This window comes from Salvelinus alpinus, chromosome 2 (assembly GCF_045679555.1).
Source record: "Salvelinus alpinus chromosome 2, SLU_Salpinus.1, whole genome shotgun sequence".
Taxonomy (NCBI): domain Eukaryota; kingdom Metazoa; phylum Chordata; class Actinopteri; order Salmoniformes; family Salmonidae; genus Salvelinus; species Salvelinus alpinus.
The window spans coordinates 3,231,296-3,252,157 of NC_092087.1; the positions used below are offsets into that span (position 1 = coordinate 3,231,296).

Consider the following 20,862-nt stretch of genomic DNA (forward strand, 5'->3'; position numbering starts at 1 on the left):
AAGAAATCAGCCGTTTCCAGCTACAATAGTCATTTACAACATTAACAATGTCTACACTGTATATCTGATACATTTTATGTTATTTAAATGGACAAAAAAAATGATTTTCTTTCAAAAACAAGGACATTTCTAATTGGCCCCAAACTTTTGAACCGTAGTGTATAAATATATATATAGGACAAAACACACATCACAACAAGAGAGACAACACTACATAAAGAGAGACCTAAGACAACAACATAGCAAGGCAGCAACACATGACAACACAGCATGGTAGCAACACAACATGACAACAACATGGTAGCAACACATGACAACACAGCATGGTAGCAACACAACATAATAACAACATGGTAGCAACACAACATGACAACAACATGGTAGCAACACAACATAATAACAACATGGTAGTAACACAATATAATAACAACATGGTAGCAACACAACATAATAACAACATGGTAGCAACACATCATGACAACAAAATGGTAGCAACACAACATGACAACAACATGGTAGCAACACAATATAATAACAACATGGTAGCAACACAACATAATAACAACATGGTAGCAACACAACATGACAACAACATGGTAGCAACACAACATGACAACAACATGGTAGCAACACAACATAATAACAACATGGTAGCAACACAACATAATAACAACATGGTAGCAACACAACATAATAACAACATGGTAGCAACACAACATAATAACAACATGGTAGCAACACAACATAATAGCAACATGGTAGCAACGCAAAACATGGTACAAACATTACTGGGCACAGACAACATCACAAAGGGCAAGAAGGTAGAGACAACAATACATCACGCAAAAGCAGCCACGACTGTCAGTAAGAGTGTCCATTAATGAGTCTTTGAATGAAGAGATTGAGATAAAACTGTCCAGTTTGAGTGTTTGTTGCTGCTCGTTCCAGTCGCTAGTTGCAACGAACTGAAAAGACGAGCGGCCCAGGGATGTGTGTGCTTTGGGGACCTTTAACAGAATGTGACTGGCAGAACGGGTGTTGTACGTGGAGGATGAGGGCTGCAGTAGATATCTCAGATAGGGGCGAGTGAGGCCTAAGAGTGTTTTATAAATAAGCATCAACCAGTGGGTCTTGCGACGGGTATACAAAGATGGCCAGTTTACAGAGGAGTATAGAGTGCAGTGATGTGTCCTATAAGGAGCATTGGTGGTAAATCGGGATGGTCGAATGGTAAAGAACATCTCGCCGCTCGAGAGCACCCATACCTGCCGATCTATTTGAAAAATATAAGTAAAGTTCATGGAAATAAGGGGAAAACTGTATCATTGAAGAATGGAGCAGAACAGGATTAAGTTGATTAATGAAGATAGGCCTCGGTCTAATAATGCCTCCTTGCTGTTCTCTCTACTACCGCATGGCAAGCGGTACCGGAGTGCCAAGTCTTGGACAAAAAGGCTTCTCAACAGTTTTTACCCCCAAGCCATAAGACTCCTGAACAGGTAATCAAATGGTTACCCAGACTATTTACATTGTGTGCCCCCCCCAACCCCTCTTTTACGCTGCTGCTACTCTCTGTTTATCTTATATTCATAGTCACTTTAACTATATATTCATGTACATATTACCTCAATTGGGCCGACCAACCAGTGCTCCCGCACATTGGCTAACCGGGTTATCTGAATTGTGTCCCGCCACCCTCCAACCCCTCTTTTACGCTACTGGTACTCTCTGTTCATCATATATGCATAGTCACTTTAACCATATCTACATGTACATCCTACCTCAATCAGCCCGACTAACCGGTGCCTGTATGTAGCCTCGCTACTTTCATAGCCTCGCTACTGTATATAGCTTCGCTACTGTTATTTTTCACTGTCTTGTTACTGTTGTTTTATTTCTTTACTTACCTATTGTTCACCTAATACCTTTTTTGCACTATTGGTTAGAGCCTGTAAGTAAGCATTTCACTGTAAGGTCTACTACGCCTGTTGTATTCGGCGCACGTGACAAATAAACTTTGATTTGATTTGATTTGCTTGTTGGAGTACATTTCATAGAAAATTATGTGTTTTCTGGAGAGGGCGCACGGGGAAAGGTGGAGTCAATTAAAGTGACCAGGAGTGGTATGGTGTTAATTTATAGTATGTCAGAAGAACAAAATGAAAGTGCATTGTGTCTCAGGGAATTATTTGTTAGAATGAAGTAGAAAGCTTTGCTTTTCTAAACAGGGTACCGATAAAAGGTGTCATGAGGCTGACAATCTAAAGCACTTTGCTTGAACCGAATAATGAATGGATGGAAAGAGGAAAGCCTATCGGCGCTATCGCTATTTGATGAAAAGTCTCCTTCGACAACATGTAAAGCTGGGGTATATGAGAGTTCCAGGAATGACCTGTAAGTAATGTCCCCTTAAATATTTGGGGCGCATTGAGCAAATTTGAGGTCTTGTGAGCGTAAAATGTAACGTTGTGGGAATTTTTGCAATTTCCGGCGTGAACACTGAAGACCGTACCCTGAATATTGTATGAGCCTGTAGGGATCGGAGTAGACATTTGAATCAGAATAAAGGAGTACGTTGATTTTAGTTGTTGTTGTTTTGGGGGATAATATGGGTATTATTCCCTTTCTCTGTTTCCCTTGTTTTTCTGTGTTAAAGTACCTCAGTTTTCACCCCACACGGTAGGGGGCGACATGCACCTATAACACATGTCTGCGGACCGACAACATACCACAGAAGTAGGAGAACGTCGCTACACAGGCGAAGCGTCCTCAACGGCCGTGTTTTCCTAGCAACTATTTAGGATTTATCAACAGAAACGCGACTCATCATCTGGTCTTTCCACAAAGAAATACCTTCACCCGGGTTCTCTAAAGAGGACGCTTTCTCTATGGTGTTTATACATTATATCTAGTCGTTTATCGTTGTTTTCAGAAGAGGCTAGCTGTTCACTGTCGATGCAACGTTTAGTTAGCAGCGGTAACGTTATTAGCTGTCTCTTTAACCAGACAGATACCTAACATTAGATACCTAGCCAGGTACGTAGCTAAATAGCAGTATGTCTACATTGGCATATGGCTGTGTAGGTATCACAAAGTATACTAACTAACAGTTGACCATAATCAAGGTTTTTCCCGTGAGCCAAGTACGTTGAAAGACGCTGGAAATTGTGTTTATTTTACGGTTACCCAACGCGTAACGCGCTATCCTGGCTAGCTAGTTAGCTGGTTTTGTGCTTTGAACAGCACGTCGGAGCTAACGTTAGCCACCAAGCCATGGAGACGTGTTTCTACCTAGCTAGCTGACATTAGAAACATCTAGAAAGCCCCGGTTGGTTTACTTTCCTTGGTAACTAGCTAAGTAACGTTAGCCACCAAGCCATGGAGACGTGTTTCTACCTAGCTAGTTAACATTAGAAACAGCTAGCAAGCCCCGGTTGGTTTACTTTCCTTGGTAACTAGCAAAGTAACGTTAGCCACCAAGCCATGGAGACGTGTTTCTACCTAGCTAGCTGACATTAGAAACAGCTAGCAAGCCCCGGGTGGTTTACTTTCCTTGGTAGCTAGCTAAGTAACGTTAGCCACCAAGCCATGGAGACGTGTTTCTACCTAGCTAGCTGACATTAGAAACAGCTAGAACGCCCCGGTTGGTTTACTTTCCTTGGTAGCTAGCTAAGTAACGTTAGCCAGTTGATCTTAAATCGCGTTGTTTCCTGGTAAGCGGGATAACTAGCTGTCACTGATAATTAACTATCTGATATCATGTAACATGAAATGCATCTACTGATGATGCCAAGCTACAGTAGCTCCGTAATAAATCCGTTTAACTCCCATTAGTCAGGCTGTTAACTATGTGACAGTCTAGCAGTGTGTGTGTGTGTCAACATTTGAGAAGTGACATTTGTTTAGCTTACTTGTCATAAAATATATTGGCAGATTTTATTATCCGTAACATGAACTTTGACACCTGCTTGTTACGATCGTTTGGGTGCCAAAGCACCCGCTCATAATTAGGTGTGAGTTAGTATCTTTATGTCCTTGACACAAAGAAAAACATTACCACTGTCTAATCTTTGTAAAGATAATTGGGTGATATACTGTAGTTTCTAATTAACAATATGTGTGGTGCCTGTTATCTAACGGTCTGTCTGGACTGGTCTGTCTCGTCGTCTCAGATGAACAGCAACGGGAATAAGAGGGTACCGACCACAGCCACCCAGAGACTAAAACAGGACTACATCAGGATAAAGAAAGACCCTGTGCCTTACATCTGTGCTGAACCCCTACCATCCAACATCCTGCAATGGTAAGAGCTCTCTCTCTCTCTCTCCACGCACTCTCTCTCCACTCACTCACACTCTTTCTCTCTCCACTCACTCACACTCTTTCTCTCTCCACTCACTCACACTCTTTCTCTCTCCACTCACTCACACTCACACTCTCACTCACACTCTCACTCACTCACTCTCTCTCCACTCACTCTCTCTCTCCACTCACACTCTCTCTCCACTCTCTCTCTCGCTCTCACTCCACTCTCTCTCACTCCACTCTCTCTCACTACACACTCACTCACTCACACTCTCTCTCTCACTCACACTCTCTCTCTCACTCACACTCTCTCTCTCTCACACACTCTCTCTCCACTCACACTCTCTCACTCACTCACACTCTCTCACTCACTCACACTCTCTCACTCACTCACACTCTCTCTCTCTCCACTCACTCTCTCTCACTCACACACTCTCTCTCACACTCTCTCTCTCACTCACTCACACTCTTTCTCTCACTCACCCACACACTCTCTCTCTCCACTCACACTCTCTCTCCACTCTCTCTCTCCACTCTCTCTCTCCACTCTCTCTCTCCACTCACTCTCTCTCACTCACTCACACTCTCTCACTGACTCACACTCTCTCTCACTCACTCACACACACTCTCTCTCCACTCACTCTCTCTCACTCACTCACACTCTCTCTCTCCACTCACTCTCTCTCTCCACTCACTCTCTCTCTCCTCTCTCTCTCTCCACTCTCTCTCTCCTCTCTCTCTCTCCACTCACTCACAATCTCTTTCTCTCCACTCACTCACTCACTCTCTCACTCACTCTCTCTCTCCACTCACTCACATTCTCTCTCTCCACTCTCTCTCTCTCTCTCTCTCTCTCCACTCACTCACTCTCTCTCCACTCACTCTCTCTCTCTCCACTCACTCTCTCTCTCTCTCTCCACTCACTCACTCACTCTCTCTCCACTCACTCACACAGACACATATATTGATAGGGTATTAGAGTAGGGTTGCTGCTCTAGGATCAGGTCCTCCTGTCCATGTTATCTTATTCATTATGATCTTAAAGGGCACATCTGATCCAATAATCAGCACTCCTACTCTGAGATGATTTTTGGATACGGGCCATTTGTTGTGATGAGCGGCTTCCTCAATCCTCACCTCGTCACCTTGTCTCCTTCATCTGCACTGATCTGAAAACAGAAGATAGGTGAATTCATTCTGTGAATGTACTTGTACCAGTTCTTCAGTGTAAACGAAGGAAAGGAGACCAGAAGGAGGAGGATGCGAGGAAGCTACTTCACTAGACTATTGAGATGCACCCGAAGTCTCTATGGAAAAATAAATGTCTTGAATTCTAACAGGATCTTTATAGTGTGAATGAATAGTAGACATATATTTGTTAACTAAATCAGTCATGGTTGTGTTCCTAAAGTGGTACTCAACTGTGTTTTCCATGAAGTGCTTTTTCTTCCCTCTATCTCCAGGCACTATGTTGTTCGAGGTCCTGAGAAGACCCCATACGAAGGTAAATCATTTCACTTTACATAAGTTCTCAGTTCTCTGAATAATATCACTTTTAAATGATCCCGTACTAACCGGTGGGATATTGTCCTTTAATTCTGTGTCTGACTAAATTATTCAGAATGTTTCCTTTTTGATTTGCTTCGATTTTCAGAATGATGGATTAATTTTCGACACTATTGTTTTTATACTAGATTGTCCGTTTTTAAGTGATTGAATGTCTTTGTCTTTTTGTTCCACAGGGGGATATTATCATGGCAAATTAATATTCCCTCGGGACTTCCCCTTTAAACCACCCAGCATCTACATGACCACACCAAACGGGAGATTTAAGTGTAACACTAGGTAAGAATCAAATGACCCAGAATGCATGTGAACGTACAGTAGTAGAAGAAGATGGCGCCGTAATGTATGGCCACCGTTTTGTGAGTGCCAACCCAACTTAGCTTTTTATGATTCTTTTGGTGTTTTATTTTCACATTATTTTACATTATTTTCACATTATTTTTACAATATTTTCACATTATTTTCACAATATTTTCACACTATTTTTACATTATTTTTACATTATTTTCACATTATTTTTACATTATTTTCATAATCTATCTGCTATATTTTATAACTGACAATAACTTTTGAATGTCAAGATCGGCAGTTACTTACCTGACTTTCGGCTTCGAGCGATCAGCCCTTTCGGCTCTTTATGTAATTCCTCAATTTTCGGGGCGTCCAAGACGAAACGCCGGCGTAACAGAGACAAGAGAGGAAGAGTTCTGGTGAGGTTAAGACAAAGGGAGAACCAGCCCACCTTCCATTCTATTGGCCAGTCACTTGATAATAAGATGCTTGACCTCCGACTTTGGATTTGCTACCGACTGTAACTGCAATATTCTCTGCTGTTTTGGACAAGATACCCTCAAATGGCTATGCAATTCGATGGATTCTCACCGAGCGGACAGGACTGAGTGGAGTCGGTGAAATCGAGAGGGGAAGTGGTTTCCCTCTTCATCAACAACAAATGGTGTGCGCAGTGGAAGTCTCGACCCATTGCTCACCCGTCTCGGGAATACCTGATGGTCAAATGCCGACCCTTCTACCTCCTGAGGGAGTTTACATCTGTTATCATGACTGTTGAGTAAATTCCACCTCGGGACAAGAAAAATAACAAGATGGCACTTAACCAACTGTACGAGGCTATAAACAAGCAGGAAAACTTGGAGCCGAGCGAACAAACTCCCAATGCCTTCCATTCTTCTTGCTAACGTGCAATCGTTAGAAAATAAAATCAATGACCTACTATTAAGATTATCCTACCAACGGGACATTAAAAACTGTAACATCTTATGTTTCACCGAGTCGTGGCTGAACGACGACACGGATAATATAGAGCTGGCATGATTTTCCATGCACCGGCAGAACAGAGACGCTACGTCTGGTAAGACGAGGGGTGGGGGGTGTGTGTCTATGTCAATAACAGCTGGTGCGCGGTGTATAATATTAAAGAAGTCTCGAGGTATTGCTCGCCTGAGGTAGAGCACATTATGATAAGCTGTAGACCACACTATCTACCAAGAGAGTTCGCACCGACAACGATGAGACGGCCTACAGGGAGGAGGTCAGAGAACTGGCAGTGTGGTGCCAGGACAACAACCTTTCACTCAATGTGAGCAAGACAAAGGAGCTGATTGTGGACTACAGGAAAAGGAGGGCCGAACAGCCCCCATTAACATTGACGGGGCTGTAGTGGAGCGGGTCGAGAGTTTTTAAGTTTCTTGGTGTCCAAATCACCAAAAAACTAGAATGGTCCTAACACACCAAGACAGTCGTGAAGAGGGCACAACAAAACCTATTTCCCCTCGGGAGACTGAAAAGATTTGGCATGGGCCCCCTGATCTTCAAAAGGTTCTACAGCTGCACCATCAAGAGCATCCTGAATGGTTGCATCACCACCTGGTATGGCAACTGCTCTGCATCTGACCGCAACGCGCTACAGAGGGTAGTGCGAACGGCCCAGTACGTCACTGGGGCCAAGCTTCCTGCCATCCAGGACCTATATAATAGGCGGTTTCAGAGAAAAATAAATATTTTCTTCTTCTTGAACTGCACTGTTGGTTAAGGGCTTGTAAGTAAGCATTTCACGGTAAAGTCTACACTTGATTGTATTCGGCGGATGTGACTAATAGAGTTGGATTAGATCTTTTATTGCAGGAAGTTAAGTGATGTAGGTAATAAACTTGTTCCCTTTATGTGACCTCTGACCCCATTCCACCTTAATCAGTGACTACAACCATGTGATTGCCTTTACTTAGTAACGTTCCAAGCCCCTGGCTCATATCCAACCTTAATTCACCCCCACCACATCCTCCTACAGACCGCGACACATTAACCATTGACCATTCACCACATACATTCCTCCTACAGATACCCATTAACTTGTGGTGTAACGAGTGTTTTCAAATTACAACTCAACAGCTGAAACCAGACTGTGGCCCTTCTCCTTTTCCGTGGGATCCCTGATGTCTAACAATGACATGTTCTGACAGAACGTAAACCTTCTGCATTCCCCCGTCTCCCTCAGTAACACGAACAAGGATATTTCATAAGTCAGTACCCATCAATGTAAGTAAATAATTAGTCTACCGTACACGTCAAACTGTACGTGATAGCCTATTTGTATTGGCTGCAGATGTTGACATGAGAGAGGCACCTGAAAATGTAAATACAATTTTTAATGAGACTTTGAATTACATATACAGTACCAGTCAAAAGTTTGGACACACTTACTCATTCAAGGGTTTTATTTTATTTTTAATATTTTTCTACATTGTAGAATAATCGTGAAGACCTCAAAACTATGAAATAACACATATGGAATCATGTAGTAACCAAAAAAGTGTTACACAAATCAAAATAGAGTTGAGATTCTTCAAAAGTAGCCACCCTTTCTCTCAACCAGCTTCATGAGGTAGTCACCTGGAATACATTTCAATGAATAGGTGTCTTGTTAAAGTTAATTTGTGGAATTTCTTTCGTTCTTAATGTGTTTGAGCCAATCAGTTGTGTTGTGACAAGGTAGGGGAGGTATACAGAAGATATGAGTAGGTGTTCGAAAACTTTTGATCGTGTGTATGTATGTGTATACACACACACACACACACACACAGCACAGAGGTCAACTTTTGTACTTTGGGGGATAGTAGATTGACAGGCTAGTGCTGTTCCTTACTGATTACTTTTTTGTTGGCTGACGAAAAGTCAGTGTGGACCGTTCTAACATATTCAATAAGGACGCGTGCTGTTGAATTCCCGACGTCTCTGTGTTCACTTGTAGCCTACTTCGGAGTTGTGATGCCTGTGAAAAGGGACCGGATCACGTGACGGACATTAGCTAATAACAATGAAGATATCTGAGAGAGCCCTGCTGTGAGGTGAGAGGGGCTTTGGAGCACGGCGATTGACAGTCGGGAGAAGGGAATTGTAATTATTATTTTCAGCTTGAGATGTTGGGCGATTTAGGCCTGGCTCGCACTCGGTGTTTCAATTCATTCCAAAGGAATGTTAGATGGGGTTGAGATCAGGGCTCTGTGCAGGCCAGTCAAGTTCTTCCACACCGATCTCGACAAACAATTTCTGTATGGACGTCTCTTTGTGCACGGGGGGGCCTTGTCATGCTGAAACGGGAAACTGTTGCCACAAAGTTGGAAGCACAGAATAGTCTAGAATGTCAGCCCCAGACCATTATTCCTCCTCCACCAAACTTAACAGTTGGCACTTCATTGGGGCAGGTAGCGTTCTCCTGGCATCTGCCAAACTCAGATTAATCCGTCGGACTACCAGATGGTGAAGCGCGATTCATCACTCCAGAGAACGTGTTTCCACTGCTCCAGAGTCCAATGCCACCCAGCTTTACACCACTGCAGCCGACGCTTTGCATTGCGCATGGTGATCTTAGGCTTGTGTGTGGCTGCTCGTCCATGGAAACCCATTTCATGAAGCTCCCGACGAACAGTGATTGTGCTGACGTTGTTTCCAGAGGCAGTTTGGAACTCAGTAGTGAGTGTAGCAACTGAGAACAGATCATTTTCACGAGCTTCAGCACTCTGCGGTCCCGTTCTGTGAGCTTGTGTGGCCTACCACTCTGCGGTCCCGTTCTGTGAGCTTGTGTGGCCTACCACTCTGCGGTCCCGTTCTGTGAGCTTGTGTGGCCTACCACTCTGCGGTCCCGTTCTGTGAGCTTGTGTGGCCTACCACTCTGCGGTCCCGTTCTGTGAGCTTGTGTGGCCTACCACTCTGCGGTCCCGTTCTGTGAGCTTGTGTGGCCTACCACTCTGCGGTCCCGTTCTGTGAGCTTGTGTGGTGGCCTACCGCACTGCGGTCCCGTTCTGTGAGCTTGTGTGGTCTACCACTTCGTTGCCAAGCAGTTGTTGCTCCTTGGCGTTAACATCACTTACAGTTGACCGGGGGCGTTAACATCACTTACAGTTGACCGGGGGCGTTAACATCACTTACAGTTGACCGGGGGCGTTAACATCACTTACAGTTGACCGGGGGCGTTAACATCACTTACAGTTGACCGGGGGCGTTAACATCACTTACAGTTGACCGGGGGGCAGCTCTAGCGGGGCAGAAATTTGCTCAATGTTATACACCTGTCAGTAACGGGTGTGACTGAAGTAACCAAATCTACTCATTTGAAGTCGTGTCCACATACTTTTGTGTATATTTAGTGTAACTTACTTACTTTTTTGTGTTTTTCTTATATTTTTATATTTTTTGTTCAACCTTTACTCCATTGTTGGGTTTTAGAGCAGAAAGGCATTTCACTGTTCTTGTGCTCGTGACATTAAAACTTCACCATGGATCTAAAGTACATATCATAAATGGATGTATTTTAGTCTCAGGGTTCAAACTATGGAACTGTGTTCTGTTAAATCATTTCATCCATTTCCTGCTGTCTTTTCCTGAGTGTGTTACGGTCTGTCTCTTCCCCCTCCTGACGGAGTGTGTCACGGTCTGTCTCCTTCCCCTTCCTGACTGAGTGTGTCACGGTCTGTCTCTTCCCCCTCCTGACTGAGTGTGTCGCGGTCTGTCTCTTCCCCCTCCTGACTGAGTGTGTCGCTGTCTGTCTCTTCCCCCTCCTGACTGAGTGTGTCACGGTCTGTCTCTTCCCCCTCCTGACTGAGTGTGTCGCGGTCTGTCTCTTCCCCCTCCTGACTGAGTGTCGCGGTCTGTCTCTTCCCCCTCCTGACTGAGTGTGTCGCGGTCTGTCTCTTCCCCCTCCTGACTGAGTGTGTCGCGGTCTGTCTCTTCCCCCTCCTGACTGAGTGTGTCGCGGTCTGTCTCTTCCCCCTCCTGACTGAGTGTGTCGCGGTCTGTCTCTTCCCCCTCCTGACTGAGTGTGTCGCGGTCTGTCTCTTCCCCCTCCTGACGGAGTGTGTCGCGGTCTGTCTCCTTCCCCCTCCTGACGGAGTGTGTCGCGGTCTGTCTCCTTCCCCCTCCTGACGGAGTGTGTCGCGGTCTGTCTCTTCCCCCTCCTGACGGAGTGTGTCGCGGTCTGTCTCTTCCCCCTCCTGACGGAGTGTGTCGCGGTCTGTCTCTTCCCCCTCCTGACGGAGTGTGTCGCGGTCTGTCTCTTCCCCCTCCTGACGGAGTGTGTCGCGGTCTGTCTCTTCCCCCTCCTGACGGAGTGTGTCGCGGTCTGTCTCTTCCCCCTCCTGACTGAGTGTGTCGCGGTCTGTCTCTTCCCCCTCCTGACTGAGTGTGTCGCGGTCTGTCTCTTCCCCCTCCTGACTGAGTGTGTCGCGGTCTGTCTCTTCCCCCTCCTGACTGAGTGTGTCGCGGTCTGTCTCTTCCCCCTCCTGACTGAGTGTGTCGCGGTCTGTCTCTTCCCCCTCCTGACTGAGTGTGTCGCGCTGTATCTCTTCCCCCAGGTTATGTCTGTCCATCACTGATTTCCACCCGGACACGTGGAACCCAGCCTGGTCCGTCTCCACCATCCTGACTGGTCTGCTCAGCTTCATGGTGGAGAAAGGCCCCACTCTGGGCAGCATCGAGACCTCTGACTACACTGTGAGTTGGTATTACTGACCTTAGTATGACTGACTTCAAAAATCCTCATCAATCTACACACAATACCTCATCATCACAAAGCGAAAACAGGTTTTTAGACATTTTTGTACATTTATAAACAAAAAATGAAATACTGTATTTACATACGTATTCAGACCGTTTGCTATGAGAATCAAAATTTAAGTCAGCCGCATCCTGTTTCCATTGATCATCCTTGAGATGTTTCTACAACTTGATTGGAGTCCACCTGTGGTAAATTCAATTAATTTTACATGATTTGGAAAGGCACACACCTGTCTATATAAGGTCCCACAGTTGACAGTGAATGTCAGAGGAAAAACCTAGAAACAAGCCACGAGGTCGAAGGAATTGTCCGTAGAGCTCCGAGACTGGATTGTGTCGAGGCACAGATCTGGGGAACGGTACCAAAAAATATCTGCAGCATTGAAGGTCCCCAAGAACACAGTGGCCTCCATCATTCTTAAACAGGATTAGAACCACCAAGACTCTACCTAGAGCTGGCCGGCCAAACTGAGCAATCGGGGGGAGAAGGGCCTTGGTCAGGGAGGTGACCAAGAACCCAGTGGTCACTGACAGAGCTCCAGAGTTCCTCTGTGGAGATGGGAGAACCTTCCAGAAGGACAACCATCTCTGCAGCACGCCACCAATCAGGCCTTTATGGTAGAGTGGCCAGACGGAAGCCACTCCTCAGTAAAAAGGCACATGACAGGCCGCCAAGATTGAACTCTTTGGCCTGAATGCCAAGCGTCACGTCTGGAGGAAACCTGGCACCATCCCTTTGGTGAAGTATGATGGTTGCAGCATCATGCTGTGGGGATGTTTTTCAGCAGGATGGACTGGGAGACTAGTCAGGATCGAGGGAAAGATGAAACGAGCAAAGTACAGAGAGATCTTTGATGAAAACCTGCTCCGGATCTCAGACTGGGGCGACGGTTCACCTTCCAAACAGGACAACGACCCGAAGCAGACAGCCAAGACAACGCAGCTTCGGGACAAGTCACAGCCCGGACCTGAACCCGATCGAACATCTCTGGAGAGATCTGAGATGTTGTCTTGTTGGCAGGTCAAAGGTCATGGTCTCAGAGTCCTGTTTATTGACATTTTATCAGGTTCTAATGCGGATGTGAATGTAATGTTAGTCATATATTAATTAGGATGAATGGCTGTGTGTAGACAGCTGTTAGTCATGTATTAGTTAGGATGAATGACTGTAGACAGCTGTTAGTCATGTATTAGTTAGGATGAATGGCTGTAGACAGCTGTTAGTCATGTATTAGTTAGGATGAATGACTGTAGACAGCTGTTAGTCATGTAATAGTTAGGATGAATGGCTGTGTAGACAGCTGTTAGTCATGTAATAGTTAGGATGAATGGCTGTGTAGACAGCTGTTAGTCATGTAATAGTTAGGATGAATGGCTGTAGACAGCTGTTAGTCATGTAATAGTTAGGATGAATGGCTGTGTAGACAGCTGTTAGTCATGTAATAGTTAGGATGAATGGCTGTAGACAGCTGTTAGTCATGTAATAGTTAGGATGAATGACTGTAGACAGCTGTTAGTCATGTAATAGTTAGGATGAATGACTGTAGACAGCTGTTAGTCATGTAATAGTTAGGATGAATGGCTGTAGACAGCTGTTAGTCATGTATTAGTTAGGATGAATGACTAGACAGCTGTTAGTCATGTAATAGTTAGGATGAATGACTGTAGACAGCTGTTAGTCATGTAATAGTTAGGATGAATGACTGTAGACAGCTGTTAGTCATGTATTAGTTAGGATGAATGACTAGACAGCTGTTAGTCATGTAATAGTTAGGATGAATGACTGTGTAGACAGCTGTTAGTCATGTATTAGTTAGGATGAATGGCTGTAGACAGCTGTTAGTCATGTAATAGTTAGGATGAATGGCTGTAGACAGCTGTTAGTCATGTAGTAGTTAGGATGAATGACTGTAGACAGCTGTTAGTCATGTATTAGTTAGGATGAATGACTAGACAGCTGTTAGTCATGTAATAGTTAGGATGAATGACTGTAGACAGCTGTTAGTCATGTAATAGTTAGGATGAATGACTGTGTAGACAGCTGTTAGTCATGTATTAGTTAGGATGAATGGCTGTAGACAGCTGTTAGTCATGTAATAGTTAGGATGAATGGCTGTAGACAGCTGTTAGTCATGTAATAGTTAGGATGAATGACTGTAGACAGCTGTTAGTCATGTAATAGTTAGGATGAATGACTGTAGACAGCTGTTAGTCATGTATTAGTTAGGATGAATGGCTGTAGACAGCTGTTAGTCATATATTAGTTAGGATGAATGGCTGTAGACAGCTGTTAGTAATATATTAGTTAGGATGAATGACTGTAGACAGCTGTTAGTCATGTATTAGTTAGGATGAATGACTAGACAGCTGTTAGTCATGTATTAGTTAGGATGAATGACTGTAGACAGCTGTTAGTCATGTAATAGTTAGGATGAATGACTGTAGACAGCTGTTAGTCATGTAGTAGTTAGGATGAATGGCTGTAGACAGCTGTTAGTCATGTAATAGTTAGGATGAATGACTGTAGACAGCTGTTAGTCATGTAATAGTTAGGATGAATGGCTGTAGACAGCTGTTAGTCATGTAATAGTTAGGATGAATGGCTGTAGACAGCTGTTAGTCATGTAATAGTTAGGATGAATGGCTGTAGACAGTTGTTAGTCATGTAATAGTTAGGATGAATGACTGTAGACAGCTGTTAGTCATGTATTAGTTAGGATGAATGACTAGACAGCTGTTAGTCATGTAATAGTTAGGATGAATGACTGTAGACAGCTGTTAGTCATGTAATAGTTAGGATGAATGACTGTAGACAGCTGTTAGTCATGTATTAGTTAGGATGAATGACTAGACAGCTGTTAGTCATGTAATAGTTAGGATGAATGACTGTAGACAGCTGTTAGTCATGTAATAGTTAGGATGAATGGCTGTAGACAGCTGTTAGTCATGTATTAGTTAGGATGAATGGCTGTAGACAGCTGTTAGTCATGTATTAGTTAGGATGAATGACTAGACAGCTGTTAGTCATGTAATAGTTAGGATGAATGACTGTAGACAGCTGTTAGTCATGTAATAGTTAGGATGAATGACTGTAGACAGCTGTTAGTCATGTAATAGTTAGGATGAATGACTGTAGACAGCTGTTAGTCATGTAATAGTTAGGATGAATGACTGTAGACAGCTGTTAGTCATGTAATAGTTAGGATGAATGACTGTAGACAGCTGTTAGTCATGTATTAGTTAGGATGAATGACTAGACAGCTGTTAGTCATGTAATAGTTAGGATGAATGACTGTAGACAGCTGTTAGTCATGTATTAGTTAGGATGAATGACTGTAGACAGCTGTTAGTCATGTAATAGTTAGGATGAATGGCTGTAGACAGCTGTTAGTCATGTATTAGTTAGGATGAATGACTAGACAGCTGTTAGTCATGTAATAGTTAGGATGAATGACTGTAGACAGCTGTTAGTCATGTATTAGTTAGGATGAATGACTGTAGACAGCTGTTAGTCATGTAATAGTTAGGATGAATGGCTGTAGACAGCTGTTAGTCATATATTAGTTAGGATGAATGACTGTAGACAGCTGTTAGTCATGTATTAGTTAGGATGAATGACTGTAGACAGCTGTTAGTCATGTATTAGTTAGGATGAATGACTGTAGACAGCTGTTAGTCATGTATTAGTTAGGATGAATGACTGTAGACAGCTGTTAGTCATGTAATAGTTAGGATGAATGGCTGTAGACAGCTGTTAGTCATGTAATAGTTAGGATGAATGACTGTAGACAGCTGTTAGTCATGTATTAGTTAGGATGAATGGCTGTGTAGACAGCTGTTAGTCATGTATTAGTTAGGATGAATGGCTGTAGACAGCTGTTAGTCATGTATTAGTTAGGATGAATGGCTGTGTAGACAGCTGTTAGTCATGTATTAGTTAGGATGAATGGCTGTAGACAGCTGTTAGTCATATATTAGTTAGGATGAATGGCTGTAGACAGCTGTTAGTCATGTATTAGTTAGGATGAATGACTAGACAGCTGTTAGTCATGTAATAGTTAGGATGAATGACTAGACAGCTGTTAGTCATGTATTAGTTAGGATGAATGACTGTAGACAGCTGTTAGTCATGTATTAGTTAGGATGAATGACTGTAGACAGCTGTTAGTCATGTAGTAGTTAGGATGAATGACTGTAGACAGCTGTTAGTCATGTAATAGTTAGGATGAATGACTGTAGACAGCTGTTAGTCATGTATTAGTTAGGATGAATGACTAGACAGCTGTTAGTCATGTAATAGTTAGGATGAATGACTGTAGACAGCTGTTAGTCATATATTAGTTAGGATGAATGGCTGTAGACAGCTGTTAGTCATGTAATAGTTAGGATGAATGACTGTAGACAGCTGTTAGTCATGTATTAGTTAGGATGAATGGCTGTAGACAGCTGTTAGTCATGTATTAGTTAGGATGAATGACTGTAGACAGCTGTTAGTCATGTATTAGTTAGGATGAATGGCTGTGTAGACAGCTGTTAGTCATGTATTAGTTAGGATGAATGACTGTAGACAGCTGTTAGTCATGTAATAGTTAGGATGAATGGCTGTAGACAGCTGTTAGTCATGTAATAGTTAGGATGAATGACTGTAGACAGCTGTTAGTCATGTATTAGTTAGGATGAATGACTAGACAGCTGTTAGTCATGTAGTAGTTAGGATGAATGACTGTAGACAGCTGTTAGTCATGTATTAGTTAGGATGAATGACTAGACAGCTGTTAGTCATGTATTAGTTAGGATGAATGACTGTAGACAGCTGTTAGTCATGTAATAGTTAGGATGAATGACTGTAGACAGCTGTTAGTCATGTAGTAGTTAGGATGAATGACTGTAGACAGCTGTTAGTCATGTATTAGTTAGGATGAATGACTGTAGACAGCTGTTAGTCATGTATTAGTTAGGATGAATGACTGTAGACAGCTGTTAGTCATGTATTAGTTAGGATGAATGACTAGACAGCTGTTAGTCATGTATTAGTTAGGATGAATGACTGTAGACAGCTGTTAGTCATATATTAGTTAGGATGAATGACTGTAGACAGCTGTTAGTCATGTATTAGTTAGGATGAATGACTAGACAGCTGTTAGTCATGTATTAGTTAGGATGAATGACTGTAGACAGCTGTTAGTCATATATTAGTTAGGATGAATGACTGTAGACAGCTGTTAGTCATGTATTAGTTAGGATGAATGACTAGACAGCTGTTAGTCATGTATTAGTTAGGATGAATGACTAGACAGCTGTTAGTCATGTAATAGTTAGGATGAATGACTGTAGACAGCTGTTAGTCATGTATTAGTTAGGATGAATGACTGTAGACAGCTGTTAGTCATGTAATAGTTAGGATGAATGGCTGTAGACAGCTGTTAGTCATGTATTAGTTAGGATGAATGACTAGACAGCTGTTAGTCATGTAATAGTTAGGATGAATGACTGTAGACAGCTGTTAGTCATGTATTAGTTAGGATGAATGACTGTAGACAGCTGTTAGTCATGTAATAGTTAGGATGAATGGCTGTAGACAGCTGTTAGTCATGTATTAGTTAGGATGAATGACTGTAGACAGCTGTTAGTCATGTATTAGTTAGGATGAATGACTGTAGACAGCTGTTAGTCATGTATTAGTTAGGATGAATGACTGTAGACAGCTGTTAGTCATGTATTAGTTAGGATGAATGACTGTAGACAGCTGTTAGTCATGTATTAGTTAGGATGAATGACTGTAGACAGCTGTTAGTCATGTATTAGTTAGGATGAATGACTGTAGACAGCTGTTAGTCATGTATTAGTTAGGATGAATGACTGTAGACAGCTGTTAGTCATGTATTAGTTAGGATGAATGACTGTAGACAGCTGTTAGTCATGTATTAGTTAGGATGAATGACTGTAGACAGCTGTTAGTCATGTATTAGTTAGGATGAATGACTGTAGACAGCTGTTAGTCATGTATTAGTTAGGATGAATGACTAGACAGCTGTTAGTCATGTATTAGTTAGGATGAATGACTAGACAGCTGTTAGTCATGTATTAGTTAGGATGAATGACTAGACAGCTGTTAGTCATGTATTAGTTAGGATGAATGACTGTAGACAGCTGTTAGTCATGTATTAGTTAGGATGAATGACTGTAGACAGCTGTTAGTCATGTATTAGTTAGGATGAATGACTGTAGACAGCTGTTAGTCATGTATTAGTTAGGATGAATGACTGTAGACAGCTGTTAGTCATGTATTAGTTAGGATGAATGACTGTAGACAGCTGTTAGTCATGTATTAGTTAGGATGAATGACTAGACAGCTGTTAGTCATATATTAATTAGGATGAATGGCTGTAGACAGCTGTTAGTCATGTAGTAGTTAGGATGAATGGCTGTTGCTTCTTTGGCTATTTCTTGTTTTATTTATTTCCTCCAGAAAAGACAGCTGTCGGCCCAGAGCTTGACTTTTAACCTGAAGGACAAGGTGTTCTGTGAACTGTTTCCTGATGCAGTCGATGTGAGTCTGACTTTAAATCATTTACTAAACACAGATACTATGTCCAAACAAACTAGTAGCATGACTTCATCTACTGACTGACTTCTATCCTTCTCCTCCTCTCCTCTCTCTTCCCCCTCCCTCCTTCCCTGCCTCCCTCTCTCTTCCCTCCCTCCCTCTCTTTTCCCTCCCTCCCTCTCTTTTCCCTCCCTCTCTCTTTTCTCCCTCCCTCCCTCCCTCTCTTTTCCCTCCCTCCCTCTCTCTTTTCTCCCTCCCTCTCCTTTCCCTCCCTCCCTCTCCTTTCCCTCCCTCCCTCTCTCTCTTCCCTCCCTCCCTCTCACTTCCCTCCATCCCTCTCTCTCTTCCCTCCCTCCCTCCCTCTCACTTCCCTCCCTCTCTCTCTTCCCTCCCTCCCTCCCTCTCACTTCCCTCCCTCTCTCTTTTCTCCCTCCCTCTCTCCAGGAGATCAAGCAGAAGCAGAAGGCCCAGGAGGAGTTGAGCACCCGCCCCCAGCCCCTCCCCCTCCCAGACGTGGTTCCCGACGGCGACTTTCACCACGGCAACTACGGAATCCCCGCCCTCAACGGAGGCCATGCCCCCTTTGGCCCTGCTATGCTCGCCCCCGGCCTACAGCAGCCCAATCGAAATCACGGACTTCTTGGCGGGGCCTTGGCCAACCTGTTTGTGATTGTGGGGTTCGCTGCGTTTGCCTACACGGTGAAGTACGTGCTGCGGAGCATCTCCCAGGAGTGAGAGAGGAGAGAGGGCTGAAGAAAACGGGACTGTTGACCCTCGGCCCAGTTACAGGACTATTAGAGGATTTAAACATGGGGGGGGGACCACCCACCTGGAGGAGGAGGTGGGGGTATGGGGGGAATGAATGGAATGGGGTTGGTTGTTGATCTTCTCTGTGCTTATGACCCATTAGCAGGTGGAAGTGCTTGGCTCATGGGTTGTATAGTGAACCATAGACATTTAAGTTAAGGTAGATTGGTGATTCTCTGTGAAAAGCAACGTTATATTGTATAGCAATGTGGCTTGGCAGCCATGTTGACCATAGGCTTAATTAATTGTTCTTCTCCACATAATTACTCTGAATCCGCCGTGTTGTCGGCGGTGTCTGTGTGCTAGATCAATTCTATCTGTTGTGCCGCCATGTTGGTTGATCCCTGTAAAGAATCGTGTGGAATTTGGAACCGTGTTTCTGTTCTGCCTGTTCCAGTTTTATGTAGGAGGTCTTAGGTGGAGATAGATAGCTCTCTGTTGCCGGAGAACAAGATTCGGACTCAATTGGTAAGTGTTCCCCTTCTGTGTCACCTGTAAGACAAACAGACTCCACCCCCAAGATATCCTCTCTCCAGGTGTCCCCAAGGACGGTCTGCTGTCCCCAGGGACGGTCTGCTGTCCCCAAGGACCATTTGCTGTCCACAGGGACGGCCTGCCCACCACAGGGACGGCCTGCCCACCACAGGGACGGCCTGCCCACCACAGGGACGGCCTGCCCACCACAGGGACGGCCTGCCCACCACAGGGACGGCCTGCCCACCACAGGGACGGCCTGCCCACCACAGGGACGGCCTGCCCACCACAGGGACGCCCAGGGACGGTGGTCTGCTGTCCCCAGGGACGGTCTTCTGTTCTGAGTCTCAAACCATTGTTTGACTGAAACTCATATGGCTTTTTTATTATATTTTAATTAGGCTCATCAATATTATCATCAATGAGTATTATCAATAACAACACGACAGAACCTGTTGTAGTCACCCCCCCCCCCCCCCCCAGGGCCCTTACCAAGATGGCTGACGGCTCTTTTCCGAGTGTCTTCTGTTTCAGAACACATTCAGGATAGCATTGCCATGCTCCATCCACCCTGTTATCTAGTCTAACCCCCATACAGACCATTCCTTATATAGTATACTACTAATGACCAGGGCCTGGCTCCATCCACCCTGTTATCTAGTCTAACCCCCATACAGACCATTCCTTATATAGTATACTACTAATGACCAGGGCCTGGCTCCATCCACCCTGTTATCTAGTCTAACCCCCATACAGACCATTCCTTATATAGTATACTACTAATGACCAGGGCCTGGCTCCATCCACCCTGTTATCTAGTCTAACCCCCATACAGACCATTCCTTATATAGTATACTACTGTTTATCAGGGCCGTGCTCCATCCACCCTGTTATCTAGTCTAACCCCCATACAGACCATTCCTTATATAGTATACTACTAATGACCAGGGCCTGGCTCCATCCACCCTGTTATCTAGTCTAACCCCCATACAGACCATTCCTTATATAGTATACTACTGTTTATCAGGGCCGTGCTCCATCCACCCTGTTATCTAGTCTAACCCCCATACAGACCATTCCTTATATAGTATACTACT

The 20,862-nt window shown here is 43.9% G+C and overlaps 1 protein-coding gene across 2 annotated transcripts; it reads left to right on the top strand.

Moving 5' to 3' along the window:
- The first annotated feature begins 2,749 nt into the window (after positions 1-2,749).
- On the top strand, positions 2,750-19,662 carry LOC139552884 (ubiquitin-conjugating enzyme E2 J2). 2 transcript variants are annotated; one of them, XM_071365009.1, is made up of 7 exons: positions 2,750-2,891; positions 4,173-4,303; positions 5,769-5,809; positions 6,048-6,150; positions 11,736-11,874; positions 18,407-18,487; positions 18,929-19,662. In XM_071365009.1, exons 1-7 carry the CDS (start codon positions 2,889-2,891, stop codon positions 19,217-19,219), a joined length of 789 nt encoding a protein of 262 aa, XP_071221110.1. In that variant the 5' UTR covers positions 2,750-2,888; the 3' UTR covers positions 19,220-19,662. The 2 variants fall into 2 exon arrangements, with proteins under 2 accessions (XP_071221110.1, XP_071221109.1); XM_071365008.1 differs by lacking the exon at positions 2,750-2,891 and adding an exon at positions 2,899-3,036.
- The last annotated feature ends 1,200 nt before the right edge of the window (positions 19,663-20,862 follow it).

Excerpts from the sequence above, each read along its gene's own strand:
- LOC139552884 (XM_071365009.1), top strand. Across the intron at positions 6,151-11,735 it reads AGATTTAAGTGTAACACTAG|GTTATGTCTGTCCATCACTG; the intron begins GTAAGAATCAAA and ends CTCTTCCCCCAG. Across the intron at positions 18,488-18,928 it reads TGTTTCCTGATGCAGTCGAT|GAGATCAAGCAGAAGCAGAA; the intron begins GTGAGTCTGACT and ends CCCTCTCTCCAG.